Source organism: Marmota flaviventris, chromosome 2, assembly GCF_047511675.1.
Source record: "Marmota flaviventris isolate mMarFla1 chromosome 2, mMarFla1.hap1, whole genome shotgun sequence".
Taxonomy (NCBI): domain Eukaryota; kingdom Metazoa; phylum Chordata; class Mammalia; order Rodentia; family Sciuridae; genus Marmota; species Marmota flaviventris.
The window spans coordinates 184,002,471-184,020,783 of NC_092499.1; the positions used below are offsets into that span (position 1 = coordinate 184,002,471).

General features: G+C 41.9%; 1 protein-coding gene across 2 annotated transcripts in view; it reads left to right on the top strand.

The window, feature by feature from the left end:
- The window catches only part of Dhx35 (DEAH-box helicase 35), a 72,222-nt gene that overhangs the window by 34,326 nt on the left and 19,583 nt on the right, over window positions 1–18,313 (top strand). For both annotated transcript variants that reach the window (XM_027945320.3, XM_071608921.1), the window contains exons 9-15: window positions 517–629; window positions 1,464–1,560; window positions 2,601–2,759; window positions 4,575–4,785; window positions 8,953–9,077; window positions 12,593–12,647; window positions 15,040–15,135. In XM_027945320.3, the coding sequence (XP_027801121.2) occupies window positions 517–629; window positions 1,464–1,560; window positions 2,601–2,759; window positions 4,575–4,785; window positions 8,953–9,077; window positions 12,593–12,647; window positions 15,040–15,135 (856 nt within the window). The remainder of the gene's footprint in view (window positions 1–516; window positions 630–1,463; window positions 1,561–2,600; window positions 2,760–4,574; window positions 4,786–8,952; window positions 9,078–12,592; window positions 12,648–15,039; window positions 15,136–18,313) is intronic.

The window sequence follows — 18,313 nt, forward strand, 5'->3', positions numbered from 1 at the left end:
ACATCATCAGGCCTCAGGGAAACTGGACTATAGTTGGGGAATGGGAATGTCATTTAGATTCAAATAATGGCACCCTCAACCTACCTGGATGACTCTGTCTCCTCACCAGCTGGCACCAGCAGCCTGCATCTAGTGTTAACTCACCGCCTGTGTGGTCACTCAGTCATGTAGCTCTTCTTTCTCACTTTCCTTAGTATGTTGGGGGGACACTTACCAAGAGGGGATCTTGGTGGTATCTCCTGAAGTCATTGGCTAGAGCTTTTAATATCATTCTCTACGCCACAAGTTTGGCATCCTTTGGTAAAAAGTATCATTGAAACATGATTCCCCACATTTTCAATAAGAAAAGCGTTAATGTAAACATTATTTTGCAATACATTATCTGTATTATACACACACACCCCTAATCCCTACCTCCAGTCTCTGCCCTTTGCCAGTTTTATTTTCTTTCCATAAATACTGTGACCTTTTTGTTTTTTGAGAGAAGATGAAAAACTGATTTTTTTTTTTTTTTAGAAATTTCGGGATTTTTTTAATCAAAATGAAACCAGTGATCCAACCAGGGATACGTGTGTGATCCTTACAGTGGAAGGGCGAACATTTCCGGTGGATATCTTTTATCTACAAAGGTTTGATGATGTTTGACTTTTGATGATAGTGTTTAGAAACCTGGGCCTATAATGTGGAATGGCAGTGAACTGTGTCTGTTCGCAGCTGTAAGGGCAGTGAGGAGGAGCATGTTTTTGTTCAGGTCACTGCTGAATTGTTGACACTGTCATGCAAATTTGCATTAAGAGCAAAATGATGAAAGGCTGAAGGGAGAGGCTTGAGAGTTTTTCGAACTGGGGTTTACACGGATGCCTGTCACTGAGGGTACTACGGTGATCTGGGTCCACTCTACATCCTTAGTAAGAAGGCCTGATTGACAATTTTGGGAGGATCCCCCCTTGAACAGAAAAGGAGCCATTGTAATTCTTGGTCCTAATTGGGCAAACTGACCAAGGGCCTGGCCTAATGAGTGTTAAGAGAGTTGTGAACTTGACTTCGGAGTTGCTGTAGCTGGAGAGCACATACATCTTAGCCTACCTGACCCATATGTGCTGCCCGTGGCTAGAAGGGAAAATGAGCCAGGGAGAGGGTGGGCTTCAGCTTTGGAGCCACAGCCCCAGGTTTTCCCTGGCCTGGCATCTTTGTACATTAAGACAGCACATCTGTATGCATGTTGTATCAATTTTATTTGTTTGCAAGTATAGCTAAAAATCATAGCTTTTGTGTAATTATGGATTACACAAAAAAAAGTGCGTAAAAAAGAGTGAATGTTTGTTTTTATTTATCCACATACTAATTACTTGTTGGGCAGGCCCAAACTTACTTTCAGGAGGTTTTGTTGCCAGATTATAAGGTAATTGATCTATAATTAATGAGCATATTCTAGTGATGAGTTTATGTCAATGTCTTTTCAGTCCTGTTCCAGATTATATCAAATCAACTGTGGAAACTGTGGTAAAAATTCACCAGACAGAGGGAGATGGAGACATACTAGCCTTTCTTACTGGCCAGGTAATTCCATCAGGCCTGAGGAACAGACATGTTAAGGCAACACATGAATTAATGTAGAGCCCTGCTACTTTCCTGCTTAGCCATTTTTTTCATGTTTCCCTTTTTTTGGCGGGGGGTGGTATTGGGGCTTGAGCCCAGGGGCACTACCACTGACGTGTAACTCCAGCCCTTTTTATGTTTTATTTTGAGACAATCTCACTAAGTTGCGCCAAGCTGGACTGGAACTTTCAATCTTTCTGCCTCAGCCTCTCAAATAGCTGGGATTGTAGGCCTGTATAATTGCACCTGACTCATTGTATTTTGCAGTTACTTAGCTGTATAAAAAATTGTTGGGTTATCTATCAACTGGATTGTCAGGGAATCATTAGCTCTTCCCTGTTCTGTCTGCAGAGGGTTAAGTGTATGTTAAATGTATTAGCTGATTAGTTAGATAATTGAGTCAGTGGCTGTTTTGTTGGCCAGGATTTTATGTTAACATGTGCATCTTGCTGCATGCATGTTGCCACTGTGTGCCTTTTTTCTGGTGACACCTTTATAACTCATCCTGGAGTTGGTCAGTGGCTATCTTGCTGGAAAAACAACTGAATAAGTCCAAGTCCTCCCTCAAGGATGTAACACTATTCAGAACTACCCTCCAGCTCTGAACTTCTCCACTGCCAAACATTTTCTGCAGTTAGTAGTCTTTTCTGGGAAAAGCTCATGATTTTATAGGCCATAACTTGACCTTTTCACGGAAGGCTTTATTTTCTCAGTCCATAAAACTGAGTAAAATTGTCATTGTTTTAATTTATCGGGAATGTTCCTATTAACTACAGGTAGTTTAGTTTTAGTGATTAATATTATAGTTTCAAATTTTTACCCCTCTGGCACTGTTGTTCTAGCATTTGTTCAAATACCGTCCCAAGTAGAATGTGGTATCACCAAAATTCATGAATCTGACCAAAATTAAAATTCTGACTCCAACTTTCATTGTTTTTCAGTGTGATAAAATGACATGCTTCATGTTGATCTGTTTCTTTGGTGTGTGGTTCAATGTTTAGGAAGAGGTGGAAACTGTCGTGTCAATGCTGATCGAGCAGGCCCGGGCCCTCGCTCGCACTGGAATGAAGAAGCACCTCCGGGTTCTCCCCATGTATGCAGGTCTGCCTTCCTTTGAGCAAATGAAAGTGTTTGAAAGGGTCTCACGCAGTGTCAGAAAGGTGAGACTACCCTGATGACCAAGGGTGTCTGCGACCATCTATAGTCATACTAGTACTTTGTCATATACTGCAAGGATTTTTCTTTTACATTGAAGTGAAACTTACTAAATAGGAAAATTTCTTTCGGAATTTTAGACCATGTTATAGTAAATAATGTGAAGATTTCTAAACGAGCTCCACAGAGGGTCACTCTGAAAGTAATTATTAGAGCAGGTGACTTCTCTTCACTTCTCTTCTGCCTGCCTGGTAATTCCCATGGGCAGGAATCTGCCTTGGCTTAAAGATCTGTCTTGTTGGCTTGTGGTCAGTTAGGAACAATAGATAAGTCACTACCAATAGTTTCTGAACCACTTGTTTTGAGTATCAGTTTACCTGTAGAGCCAAGCTTAAATCAATTAATTCAAGGAGTGGCTTGAAATTGGGTTGGGGAGGGTGTGGTGGGAAGCAGCATTGATTAGAGGGAGCTGGCCATCAGCCAGTGTGACTCCTGCTCCTCACCCACAGGGCTTTACAGTCCTTTGCCTTCCATTAGGTGAGGAATGCCCAGCAGGTGGTAGAGAACAAAGCTGGTGGGGGTGGTGTGTGGAGGCCTTGCTGATCAGGCCACTTGGAACAGGGTGCCCAGCCTTTTGGCCTTTGAGAGGGAGCAACTGGAGTCGCCCAGGCAAACGCGGATAGCAGCCAACCAGCAGGAGGCTTGGATCCCCTGAGTTACTTGTGCACCTCAGGATAAGTTACTTAACATTAGTCTCAATATTTGTAGCTGTAAAACAAATAATAAAAACTTTGTGATAAATGGTTTTATAGTATAAAACTCTAATATATAAAAATGTTAGGAAGATTTTTTTATAAAGTGATTTTATAAAATGAAAAGTGCTTGAAAAAAGTTCCCAGTGTGATGATCTACATGTCCTCTGCTGCTTAAACCCTCCACTAGTTCCCAGTGTACTTGTAACAAATGAGAAAGTACCTCACTGGCCCAGAGATTGCACGTGACCTGGGCCCTGCCTCTGTCCCCAAGCTCATCCTGTACTTGCTCTGTGTTCTGGTCATATTGGTGGCTACTCCTTCCTTTGAACTGTAGCTTCTACTTGCATCTCTGTAGAGTTGGCTGCTTCCTGTTACTCAGGCCTCAGTCAAAGTCGTCTTTCAGAGGGCTCTCCCTGGCCCTCCATTCCAAAGTAGCATGCCTTGTTAGTATAATATAAACGTTATGTACCCCAGCATGTTACACTGCTGGGTTGTGGTTTTTTTGTGTCATTTTTTGAAGTTCTCTTCTTGCTGTATTTCCATCCCAAACACCATCACTAAACTGCTGGAGAAGTGGGGCCTTGATTATCTTGCCCATCATATATCCCCTGCATCTTGGATAGTGCCTGGTCAAGTGCAGACCCTCAGAAACTAGTTATAATGTGAGCAAATCAGTGAATATACCTGGATGAGACGGAGATTTACTTATGCTGTGTGAAAGAGAAAAACTAACGTTGATAGATACCATGTGCCCAGTATTAGGTTCTATCACTGGATATATGTATTGTTATTTAATCCCTCAGCAACCCCGGGGGACGTGGTAATTGTCATTATGTAAGTGAGGAACCAGCGCTCAGGAGGTCAAGGAGCTTCTCCAGGGACCCAGGATTCGGGAGGATTTCAGCCCAGGGCTCCCAACTCTGAAACTGCTGCTCTGTCTAGTATCTCAACTGCTTCACAGATCCTGATTTGAAATATCATTACATGTTTAGGATTTTTAAGTTTGTTTACAGTGAAAAGAATCAACGGCTTTCCTTCTTACTCTTCTTTCTGTGGGGGACTTAGGTGATAGTGGCCACCAATGTGGCAGAAACCTCCATTACAATCGGTGGCATTGTGTATGTGATCGACTGTGGCTTTGTGAAACTGCGGGCCTACAATCCCAGGACGGCTATAGAATGCTTGGTGGTGGTTCCTGTGTCCCAGGCATCAGCCAACCAGCGCGCAGGACGCGGTGGGCGCAACCGCTCTGGAAAGTGTTACCGCCTTTATACAGGTTAGTGCGACTCCCCTTAAGGGTTTTTGACTCTCATAGTTAGCCTGGGCCTTGGATAACGTAGTAAATGTTTATCCCTGTGGCAGAACGCATGTAAAATCCAGCCCTCCCTGCCTGGACACCCTGTGATCTGGCCCCCGCCACCTTCCTCGCCCTAAGCATAGCGCTTCTTTACTCTTCCCCATTGGCTAAAGCTGGCCCAGCAAGTCACCGCCTGTTTTCCATCCCGTTCTAACTTAGGATTGGGGCCCAGGCCCTTCTGTGGCCATGTGACTCTATGGATTTTACGTCTCAGGTTTGGTCTTTCTCACCTTTCTCTTAACTTAATGTGCTTTTTTCTTATTCTGAGGTCCCTGAATCCTGTGGGACCTCACCTTGGTCCCATTCCATCTTGCAGAGCTAGGATGAAAGCTCTATCCAAGACCCGGTCACAGAATACAAATAGTTGGTAAACTCCTGCTCTATGCCCTGTACTGTGCTAGGCTGTGAGGGAGCAAAATTAAAATTCTGATCCAGACACCCCTGCCCTTAAGAGCTTTCTTCCCAGCTTGGAGACAGCTTTAACCAAAAACGATGTGTCTAGAGCTGCTCCTTCCCTTTCTACTCTTTGCTTTTGAGGGGAGTGGTACTGAGATCTTTTTCTTCTTCCCTTGTGCAGACTTGGCCAATCATTACTGAGTCCCTCCTCCTTCCCCTATCCCCTACTGTTGCTGCCCAGGTCTGAAGGTTGTAGCTTTGCCATTTATTGCTTCTCTTCCTTTCTGGTTCCTATCATCCTTATTCAGTTCTTGATGTCATTTTGTCTTTCCTTATTTTCTTTTTTGGTTTTGGGGATGGAACCCAGGGCCTTGAATGTGCTAGGCAAGTGTTCCACCCTGAGCTATACCCCGACCTTCTTTCTTTTAGCAAATGTTTACAGAGCCTCGGTTGCATGCTGGACATGGGGTTGAGGCTTGGGAATCGAGGGCTCCGTGGAATTAGGCTTGTGGCCGCATGGTGGACAATCTGGTGGTGGAGACAGACCCACTAACAGATTAGCATGTTAAGGTGTGGTATGATTACTGTAGAGAATAGGGACTCTTGGAAACAGAGAAGGGCTCGTGTTTTTTTGTTTTTTTTTGCTGGGGAACTGGAAAGTGCTTCACAACTAAGGTTGTGTTTGGACCTGACCTTATTGGAAACCAAGTATTTATCCAAGTAAATGGGAGGTCTTAGAAAAAAGATTTCAGCACTCCAGGCAAAGGGAATGGGATATATAAGTACTGGGAGGGGAGGAAGGGGATGTGGAGCATCACAGGCAAAACCGAGGCCAGAGAGGTACAGACAACCCCTGAAGGTGCTAAGAAAGCCTGATTGGAGTGGGCAAAGACCAGGATGAAAAGGCACCCTGAAATGCAGAGGAGGAGGAAGTTTCAAGAATGTATCTATATTTATATATAATCTTATATATTTTAAATTTTATTCAGGTGAAATTTACATAAGTCAGCCATTTTAGAGTGAACAGTATATGCAACCTCTCCTTTTGTTTAGTTTCAAAACATTTCCATCCCTCCAGTGGAAAACCCTTACTTAAGCAATTTCTCCCCATTCTTCCTGGCCTCCTATCCCTGGCAATTGCCAATCTGTGTTCTACTTCCATGGATTTATCTGGGATATTTCATATAAATACAGTCATACAATATGCGACCTTCATACAGCATGTGACCTTCATATAATACGTGATCTTCTGTGTCTGACTTCTTTAGTGCAATGTTTTCAAAGGCCGTTTACATTGTAGCATGTATGCCATTTGTCATTCCTTTTTATGATTGCATAATATTCCATTGTATGGAAAACCAACCATTTGTTTGTTTATTCATTCATCAGTTGGTAAACATCTGGGCTGTTTCCACCTTGGCTGTTTTGAGTAGTGCTGCTGTGAGATGCATGTACATGTACTTGAGAACTTGTTTTTAATTCTTTTGTTTTTTGCAGGGTGATATAGTAATTTCATGTTTAGTTTTTTAAGGAACTCAGTTACTTCTTCCTCCTCCCGCCCTTCCTTCCTTCCTTCCTTCCTTCCTTCCTTCCTTCCTTCCTTCCTTCCTCCCTCCCTCCCTCCCTCCCTCCCTCCCTCCCTCCCTTCCTCCCTCCCTCCCTTCCTCCCTCCTCCCTGTCGATGGTATTGGGTATCAAACCCAGGGATGTTCTTCCCTTTCTATTTTTTAGAGACAGGGTCTCACTGAGTTGCCTCGCTGGCCTGGAACTTGAGATCCTTCTGCTTCAGCCTCCTGAATTGCTGGGATCATAGGTGTGTGTCACCATGCCTGGCTCAGATTACTCTGAAAGAGTCATGGTCAGCACCCATCTCTTGTGCCAAAGAAATCATGTAATAGAGTGTGGACTAGAGGTATTCAGGTGGATTTAGGTGAAAGATCATCGAGTCCCTTTGCATGGCGTTTCAGTGGAAGTGGTGTTGGGGAGGGGCCACTGGGTAGTAACAAGTGCACAGTGTCCAGCGTTCAGGCTTCCAGAGTGTAGCTTTTAGGCAGCACACCTCTCACAGACCTTACAGTTTTCTGAACCTTCCAGAACTCTTCCTCAGCTTATCTCCTCTCACTCACCATCTGCATCTGCTCAACATGGCTTCTCAGCTGAACTGCACTCTTCTTGGATGTGCCCTCTGCTTCCTGCATCCGCTACTCAGACCTCGGATGCCTTTCCTTGGGCTTTTTCCTTTTTGCCCAGCAAAACCTCTTTAGCCCCGAAGTCCCCTCAGTGACAACTCCTTATGGGGCTCCTCTAGAGCCTTCTCTGGTGACCATTCTTTCCTCTTTCCCCAAGCCTCCGCTTCTCTTTGGAGGACCCCTTGATGGGACCTAATCTGTTCCTCCTTGCAGAGCAGTCAGGTGTTGGTCCAGGCCCCTTCCTGTCACTGATGCTGTTCTAGGGGTCGGCCTGTGGCTTCTGGCCTAGGCGCCTCACCACAGCTTGAGCACCACTGACCTCTGAGGATGCACCTGCTTCCTGTGAGCGGCCCCCGAGCAGGGCCAGCCTCTCATCTGATGATTGTTTTTCCCTTGCCAGAATAGTGTATTTGGGAAGTTTATTTCTCCTGCCAAAAAACTGTATCCAAGATGCTTTTGAAACTAGTATCTGCTTGGAACTTCTGCTGTTGCTCGGGATCCACAACTTCCTGGGTAGACCCATGCATATGGCAACTTATATCACCGTCCTTAGACTTTTGGTTGTCTGTCTTCTCAAGGAAAACCTTTTGTGCTATTTCTTCATATCACCTTTTGCTTCATTTTGTTTTTTCCCCTAGTTCACTAAAGCTTTATGGTCTAAATGGAGGTTGGGCCACCGTGGTGTTTAAGAAGGGTGTACATCTGTTAAAATGTTGACTGATGTGGGAGGGTTTTGTGGGTGGAGCATTGTCTGTATATACACAAAAATAATTTAATCTCCTCTGCCTCTTTCCCTGTACCCTTTTGTCTAGTTGTTATAAAAGGCCTTCCTAAGTCTCTTCCTTCCCACTTCTTTTCCTGCCCCTCCTAGTGTAGGATATCTGTGCCACGAAGTACTTTTTCCTGCCTTAGGTCATCTTTTGTTGCTATGGGGCATGTAAGCATTCATTAATCTATTCATTAATCTATTTGGGTCAACATTGGATTCTGGGTGTGACATTGTGCTTTTTGCTTATTGATTTAAAAAATTAGATTTGGACAATTTTTACTTTTTATAAATTCAGTCATTTGTTGTATTCTGGATGCAGTTTTGGTGATTTATTTTAAAATCGCTCTTTGCTTATATGTGCAGTTCTTGCCTCCTTGACATTCTCTACCCAAGAGATGACGATAACTGGGTAACAATAGTGATTTCAGCAAATACTTGCTGCTTTGATATTTTTCTCAGAAAAAGCATTTGAAAAACAACATTCTAAAGTAAAAGGACAAATTTTTATAAAGGAGTATTGTTAGAATGTAGTATCTAAAGTTTTTTTTTTTTTTTTTTAAATAGAAGGGTCTTTTGTAAATATAAAAACCTTGCGTTACAAGGTCATGTGCATCTGGTCTCAGAATCCTGGAGATTCTTGATCAAGGTAGAAAAGGAAGTCTGTCCCTTTGGCATGTGATTGCATTTGGCTGTCACATTGGATCCCTGACTGTTCTGATTTACTATCCTCAGAGGAAGCCTTCGACAAGTTGCCTCAGTCTACTGTTCCTGAGATGCAGCGGAGCAATTTGGCCCCTGTCATCCTGCAGCTGAAGGCGCTAGGGATTGACAACGTCCTCAGGTTTCATTTCATGTCGGTAAGTCCGATCTTCTGTGTGGGGGGCTTTCAGGGGGATGCTGGCATGTTGTGAAGACCATGCCATCTTTCTTTTTCCCACTCAGCTTAAGTGTTGGGGCTAATTTGGCTCAAGGTCCAAAGCAGGGTATGGGGGAGGTGATGAGACAAGCAGCCACACTTAGTTTGTTGGTAATTCCAGTTCTTGTCTGCTGGGGGAGAGAGACCCATAAGTGGGTAAATTACAGAGCAATGTGCCCTGTGCTCTGAGAGACAAAGGAAGAACTCCCTGCCCCTTTAGTCCTGGGGTGAAATCTGAGACCTAAGCAGGGTTTTCCACCAGGTAAGGAAGGGTGAAGGGTCCAGGACAGTGGGTTCATGGATAGTCCTGCATGATCAAGAGTATTGCAACTGGGGAAGCCAAGAAGGTTTTGGAAGAATTGTAGGGAAGACCCTATGGCTGATTTTTGATTTCCTAAGCCAGGTTGCTGAGAATGCTGGGCCAAAGGTCCATAGTCCTTTGTAACTGTGGATACCTGGCCAGATGGCTGTACTGGCATGGGCTCCAGCAGGCCTGGTATGTGGTGCCCTGATCATGCTGGGTCATTGTCTAAATTTTAGAGTTTTGCTAATGTGATTGGAGAGAGGTAAAAAGGGAGGGAAGGGGAGGGAGGGAGAGGGAGACGGAGGTTATTATTTTTACCACTAATTTTTTTTTTTTTCTCATAGATTAAAAAAAAATTACTGGCCAGTTTTATTTCTTTTTTTCTTGGTAGTACTGGAATTGAACTTGGGGCCTTGACCATGCTAGGCAAGTGCTCTACCACTGAATTTTACCCTAGCTCTTTTAATTTTGAGACAGGTTCTCTCTAAGCTGCCCAGTTGGCTTGGAACTTTTGATCCTCCTGCCTCAGCCTACTTAGTAGCTGGGATTATAGACATGTGCCATTGAACCCAGCTAATCAGAATTTTTAAGTCATTTGTCTGCTAGGATTATGGAATTATTCAAGAGTTCATTAAAGACATCAACCTTTGTTTGTAACATTTTTTGCCAGTATTTTTTATTTGACTTTTTTTTTTAAATGTGCAGACATTCTAAATATAACCAAAATAAAACCTTCTGTCTTCATCCTCATGATTTCTACTAGGTTAGTTAGTAGACATTCATGAGTATTTTCCTAGAGGACTTCTGTGGTTGAGGACTCACATGTTCACTCATTTGTTCCATCCTGGCTATCATGGTTTATGGTGTGACAAGTCTGGATTTTGGATAGCAAAAAAAAAAAAAAACCCCAACAAATCCCAGCTCCTCAAAGAAGCTATTGTGTGCTCACCGTAAGCACAGAATAAATGTTCCCTTGACTACTGCTGTATAGGATAAGATACTATAAAGAAAAGATGAACAGTGTATGCAAATATAACCTTAGGAAAAGTCCCATATCTAAGATTAAAGGAAAACATAATGGCAGAAATGACTTATCAGTGTCTTAAAGAAATACCAAGAGTTTTCAAAATGCATTCATTTTGAATAAATCAAATATCCAATAAAGGATAAGTTAAGGGGAGGAAGCAGCACAAATTATAAATTGACATAAAGACATGTTCTCCTCCATGGAAGATGTAGCTACAAAGCCCGATTTTACACTAATTAAATGATCAACTATTAAGAAAAATGATGAAATCCAGAGCTAACAACAATTTGGCAGAGTCAATGCCCTGTGTATTGCTGATGGTTTTATGTTCTGTTTTGATCCTTGGGAGGTACTTTCTGACAATATTTTATGAACCATGGAAATGCCTGCTATTTTTTCCCATGGAAGTTTCTCCTGAGAAAGTAATTTGAAAGAAGAAAAAAATGCTTACCTAGATGATAATGTTTTTAGCACTATTTTATATCAAAATTTAAAAGTATAGATAATGAAATCATAATAAAACTTTTGGATGATTGAAAAATAAAAACACACACACGGATTTATTTTTATTCATTCCTTTCTGGCTGCATTCTCCTGAAACTGTGTTTTTACAGTGGCAATCACAGGATACATGTAATTTTATATGTTTAGGAATGTTAATTAGAAAAGTGAAAAACGAGAAGCACTCATTTGCCCAGTAATGGGAAAACTGACTTCTTGATGGAGTATGACCAAAATGCCTATTAGGCAGCTATCCCAAGTAGTTAGTGGGGCGTCTTGTGGGTATAAGAAACAAGGAAAACATGAGAAAAACAAACAAATTATACATGCACAGTAATTCCAAATATATTAAAACTGTGGTTGCTGTGATCCCAAATCAGATGAAGTCCTAGAGGAGTACCAGTGAATGTTCATTTAGATGAAAATACTTTTGAAATGATTTTTGTGGGGTCTGGGGAGTAAGTTTTTTCGATTGATGGTAAGTGATTTGAAATAGGGTCAGAGTTGAAAGGAGTCAAGAGAACCTTGTTTCTGTAATTGTTCAGAGCCTGGATCAGAGCTTCGCTATTCCTATTAATATAACCTCAGTATTAACGATCCCTAGAAGGTTTAAGCTCCTGCATTTGTGAACTGTGCATTTTGCCTCTTTGAAGAAAAAGATGTCATAGGATGAGGAGAGGCAGTGGGCCAGTTACATGATTTGCTCCCAGTGGTCTGTGGAGTGCCCTCTTTGCAGTTTGGTCCACACCTTTGTGGTTTGTGCACCTGAGCTTTTAGAAGTTTGACTTTGGCAAACAAAGTGGATGAGGTAAAATGGAAAACATGAAACCTGAACTTAGCTTCTGACTTTGCCACAAACTGCCTGTGTGACCTTGTTCAAATGTCTTCCACTTTCCTCATCTATAACATTGAGCTTAAACAATGTGATGCTTAAAATACATTTGTTATCTGAATGCATCTAGAAGAAAAGCCATGCAGTTTGAAAAGCAGTATAATTTTATTACCTGACTTATTCAAAACCACATAATTTGGAGAGAAGAAATAATGATGCCTGGCACGTTGTAGGTGCTCAGTAAAGAGGACAGAAGGAGGTTAGGATCTAGAGAATCAGGCGGAGAGTCACACTGTCAGCTCTGCTTAACTGTTGATCATCCAGCATTCCTGTTTGTTATCAAAAATGCAAATTCAACAAATGTTTTTAACCCTCCATAGGCTTTGCCTCTGGGTGATGCAAAAATAAATCGTCTATGAGCACTGCTGTATCCTGGGGCTCCCAGGAGAATGTCAAGACTGTGAAGTAAACAGTAGCAATGTCTGAGGAGTATTTAGGGAAAACGAAGAGGTAGTTTAAGTTAGGGACCATCACCTCGGGGAAGGGAAGCTGGGGAAGGGCTGCCAGGGGAATTGTTTATTAATCAAGCTGAGCCTTAAAGGCCAAGCAGTACCGAGGGTGCCAGGAAGGCTGGAAGGACATTCAAGGGGCGCCAACAGCAGGAACAGAAGCACGGAGACTGGGAGGAATGGGACATGCTAGAGGGAAAGTGGATTTGAATAGGAAATGCTCACATCTTTCTGTTCCTTGCCCAGAGAAATTAATTCAGGAGGACTTTTATGTGTTTTACAGCCCCCTCCAGCACAGTCGATGGTTCAAGCTTTGGAGTTACTCTATGCTCTGGGAGGTATGCCTCTTTCTCTCTTACGTGTGTTCCCCCAGGATGGAGTCTGTTGCATTCACTCTGGCGCTCCTAGTATCTTCAGGAACGGGGTGGATCCTCCTCATTTGTGTTATCTTTTTCATGACACTCTACTGAGATAGAAGTTGGGATCATAATTAGATTATGACAATTTATAAAGCATTCTAGTACATAGCAGCTAGGTGACTATCACCAGGGCCACACTCCTCAGAGACATCAGAGATGAGTGATTCTCTAGCAGAGGGCAGAGGGTACCTCCTTGGAACTTTTCTTCCTGCCCCTACCTCATCCTGAAAGCTGGGTCTCAGTGTTTCTTTCCCATATTCCTGTACTTTGTTCCTGGAGTTTCCTTGGGGAACGGGGAGATCACCAGTCAGGGGAATTGTTTGGGAAGGAAATAGTCTGTTACAGAGGAGCCTCTATTTGCTTATCTGAGAACGTTGTTTTGTACCTGAAGATGGAGAAAAATCATAACTTGAACTCATCTTCAGGAAGGGTGCCCCACATGGCTGCCATCCAGTTTGGTTATTAAATTTTAGTGGGTTTTTTCCCCCCTCAGGTATATTTTCATATTTCTTTTTTTAAAAATGACTTTATTGAGGTGTGATTTATATACCATACCTTTCAGTCATTTACAGTGTATGAATCAGTAGCTTTTGATATACTCAAAGGGTAATGCATTCTTCACCACAGTCTAATTTTAAAATGCTTTCATAACTCAGAAAAGAAACCTTATATCCGTTAGCACATAGTCTCCATTTCCATTACTCCCCTGTCCCAGGCAACTACTAATTTATCTCTCTAGATTTGCATATTCTGGACATTTTACATCAATGGAATCATATATGAGGTCTTCTATGATTGGCTTCTTTCATTCAGTATGTTTCTAAGGCTCATCCATGTTGTAGGATATATCAGTCCTTCGTTCATTTTTATTGCTGAATAGTATTCCATTGTATGGATAAGCCATGTAAAATTTTTATCCATTTATTAGCTGATAGACATTTATGTTGTTTCCTGTTTTTGGCTAGTATGAATAATAATGCTTTGCACATTGACATACAGATTTTTCGGGGTGTGGTACTGGGGATTGAACTCGGGGGCACTCAGCCACTGAGCCACATCCCCAGCCCTATTTTGTAATTTATTTAGAGACAGGGTTTTGCTGAGTTGCTTAACACCTTGCTTTTGCATCACCATCCTCCAGGCTCAGCTTCTGGAGCTGCTGGGATTATAGGCGTGCACTACTGCTCCTGGCAAGCCTACAGATTTTTTGCTGGGCATTCTCCCAACTATGTGTGAGAGTCCAGTTTTTCCATATTGCCAGTGCTTGTTACCCTTTGTCTTTTGTATCATAGCTTTCCTAATGGGTAGGGAATGGTATCTAGTGGTTTTGTTTTGCATTTCCCTTCTGACTCATGATATTGAGTATGTTTTTATTTGCTTATTTGCCATTTGTATACAATGTGTCTCATCCCATAGGTATCCCTGGGGCATTGATTCTAGGACCCCCTCTGATGCCAATATCTATGGATACTCCAGTCTTATGTGAAGTGATGCAGTGTTTGCATATGACCTGTGCGCACTCTCCTGTGTATTTCACATCCTCTCTAGGTTCTCATAATACCTAACACAATGTGAATGCTCTGTATACTTGTTCTACAGTATTTTTTAGGGATTAATGGTAAGAAAAAAAAAAATCTATATATGATTTGTATAGATGTAATTTTTTTCTTAAATATTTATGAACCATTGTTGATCGAATCCAAGAATATGGAACCCGCAGATATAAACGGCTAACTGTATTTTTTTTTTTTTGAGAAGGGTTCAAATTCTGTGCTCATTTTTGCTTGGGTTATTGTCTTTTTATTACTGAGTTGGAGGAGCTCTTTATGTATTCTGGCCACAGATTTCTTATATGGTATGTGAATTGTAACTCCTTTCCCCATTTCTGTATGTTGGCTGTTCATTTACTTGATGGTATCGTTTTGTAATACAGAAGTTTTAGGTTTTTGTGTAGGTCGATTTATCTGTTTTTTCTTTTGTCTTGTTCTTTTGGTGTCATGTTTAAGAAAATATTGCCTTGGGGCAGGAGATACAACTCAGTGGTAGAGCAAGGCCATTTTCTTTATAAATAAAGTCCTTGAATAGAAGTCATTATAAGCAGCAGTTTTTTAAAAACTGGGGATTTAGGAACTCCATGGAGATCTTTTCTTCTTTTGATAGAACAGCACTCTGCTGTCAGACTGAATAGTGCAAGAGTCATCTATTGGGTACCATTTTTAGCATTCATCATTTTTTATTCTCTCAACAAGTGTGCATCTCCCAACACAAGGGTACATGCTTTCTGCTATCTTTTGTTCTCTTCTTTTGGCAGGTCTAGACAAAGACTGTCGTTTAACTGAACCACTTGGCCTGAGAATAGCAGAGTTTCCTTTGAATCCCATGTTCGCCAAAATGCTGCTTGAGTCAGGTGGGTAGACCCCGACAACTTATGTTGATTTTATTTTGATTGTCAGAGGAGTTGTTTCCCTAAATTCTGTGCACCCTGAGGAAGAGCGTCCAGTGGTGGTTAGACAGCATCAACAATAAGGAAGAGATAATTTGCCACTTTAACCATTTTCAGGTATGTAGTTCTGAGACGCTGGGTACGTTCACATTAGTATGCAGCCGTCAGCACCAGCCATTTGTGGACTTTCTTCTGTCCTCCCCTCTGAATCTTTACCCATTAACACTAACTCCTGTTCTACTTCTTGTTTCTGAGGATTCAGCTCCTCTAGGAATCTCACACAAATAGAACTATATAGTGTCTAGCTTATTTTGTTTAACATTATATCTTTAAAGGATCCTCCATGCCACATCCCCAGCCCTATTTTGTAATTTATTTAGAGACAGGGTTTTGCTGAGTTGCTTAACACCTTGCTTTTGCATCACCATCCTCCAGGCTCAGCTTCTGGAGCTGCTGGGATTATAGGCGTGCACTACTGCTCCTGGCAAGCCTACAGATTTTTTGCTGGGCATTCTCCCAACTATGTGTGAGAGTCCAGTTTTTCCATATTGCCAGTGCTTGTTACCCTTTGTCTTTTGTATCATAGCTTTCCTAATGGGTAGGGAATGGTATCTAGTGGTTTTGTTTTGCATTTCCCTTCTGACTCATGATATTGAGTATGTTTTTATTTGCTTATTTGCCATTTGTATACAATGTGTCTCATCCCATAGGTATCCCCTGGGCATTGATTCTAGGACCCCCTCTGATGCCAATATCTATGGATACTCCAGTCTTATGTGAAGTGATGCAGTGTTTGCATATGACCTGTGCGCACTCTCCTGTGTATTTCACATCCTCTCTAGGTTCTCATAATACCTAACACAATGTGAATGCTCTGTATACTTGTTCTACAGTATTTTTTAGGGATTAATGGTAAGAAAAAAAAAATCTATATATGATTTGTATAGATGTAATTTTTTTCTTAAATATTTATGAACCATTGTTGATCGAATCCAAGAATATGGAACCCGCAGATATAAACGGCTAACTGTATTTTTTTTTTTTGAGAAGGGTTCAAATTCTGTGCTCATTTTTGCTTGGGTTATTGTCTTTTTATTACTGAGTTGGAGGAGCTCTTTATGTATTCTGGCCACAGATTTCTTATATGGTATGTGAATTGTAACTCCTTTCCCCATTTCTGTATGTTGGCTGTTCATTTACTTGATGGTATCGTTTTGTAATACAGAAGTTTTAGGTTTTTGTGTAGGTCGATTTATCTGTTTTTTCTTTTGTCTTGTTCTTTTGGTGTCATGTTTAAGAAAATATTGCCTTGGGGCAGGAGATACAACTCAGTGGTAGAGCAAGTGTTTGGCTTGGCTTGTGTGAGGTCCTGACTTTGTTCCTGGGGAAGAACAAAGACAAAAAGTAAACTTTGCCTAACCCCTGGTCATTACTCCTAGGTTTTCTTTAAAGAGTTTTATGGTTTTTGGCTCTTACATTTAGGTCTGTGATCCATTTTGGTTAATTTTTTTTGTTTGGGGTGTGATAGGGGTCCATTTTCATTCCATATTTATAATACCGCTCTGAGGAAATAGCCAATTACTGATTAAAAAGCTCTCCATTGATTTAAAAATCTTCAGCTTGGCCCACAGAAGATCAGCCTCGAGTGATTGTGTGCTGGAATGGGTTTCCAAAGCAAGGTTATCTTTAATGCAGATGCCAGACCATTAATGATATGGGTATTTTTCATTTGGTTTGATTTTCCTCCAAACAGAACAAATTTTCCTGTTTCTTCACTGCTCCAAATTAGCTGGCAAAGGTTGAGGGAAACCCCCATCTTAATTTAGTTTCACCTTTAAAAAGATGATTATGTTGAAACAGAAGAGAAATGACCTTTTCTGTTTTACTCTGAGCTCTTGTAAGGTTTATTTTACTCAGTAGTCTACATCTTGGAGGTCTCGGGAATCCATACCTGGATATTGGCGAGTGGAAGAGAGGCATGGAGGAAAGGGGAGGAATTGAAGGAATATGCCTGGGGCAGTTGGGTAAACAGGCCTGAGCTGGCGCCTGAGGGGTCCGGGCTAGCATTCAGATGCAGAGTTGCTGTAACAGTTGCTCTCCTGGTCTGAGAGGAGCAGGGGCACAGCATGCCATCCTGGCACATCTGTGGCCTGGCCTGGCCTGGATGTGGAAGGCAGCCCAGAAGGTGACTGAGGAGAGCAGCGAAGGAGCTGGTGAGAGAGAGCAGGGGTCATGGAGCTAGCAGGAGGCCAGGCTGAGGTCAGCAGAGGCAAAGGCTGTGGAGAGTGGGAGGAGAGGGCCTCGGTGTGTCTGGGTGGCCTGGCTGCGGGGCTGCTAAAGAGCCCCTCTGGGAGGCAGCAGGAGTGGAGGGAGGCTGCTCATTGTTTTTATGAGATTGACTTTTTCAGATTCCACACATAAGTACAATTCTATAGTGTTTGTCATTCTGTGCCTGGCTTATTTCACTTAGCATGTTATACTCCATTTCCGTTCATGTTGTCTTTAAATGACAGAATTTCCTTCATTTTTAAAGGCTGTATGCTATTCAGTCGTGTATATAGCATAGTTTCTTTATCCATTTACCCACTGATGGACATTTAAATTGCTTTCATATTTTGGCTGATGTGAATGTTGCTGTAATGAACATGGGAGTGAAGAGTTCTCTTCTACATGCCAGTTTCAGTCTTTGGGGTATATACCTAGTCGTGGGATTGCTGGATCATATGGCAATTCTAATTCTAGTTTCTTTAGGAACTTCCTACTATTTCCTAGAATGGCTGTACGCAGATTTATTTTTTGAGGAATTGTCGTACTATTTATCACAGTGGCTGTACCATTTGCCTTCCTAACAACAGCAGTACACATGCTTCCAGTTTCTCTGCTACTTTCAGATTTTTGTGAGGACATAAGTTCTAGTGTAAAGGTCAAACCTCGAGCACTATTTAGGTAGAGACCAGAATCATCTAGAGAGTAGAGGTTGTCCCTCCCTGCCTGGAAAGGTGATATGAACTTTTTCTTTTTTTTGTCTAATTTGTTTATGAAGGTGTAATTCATTTCAACCCGCATGGTGAGAGCTGGGAAACGAGTTGCCATGGTTGGCCTTATACAGAAGCAGGTTCTAAGCCTGGCATTGTGTGCATCA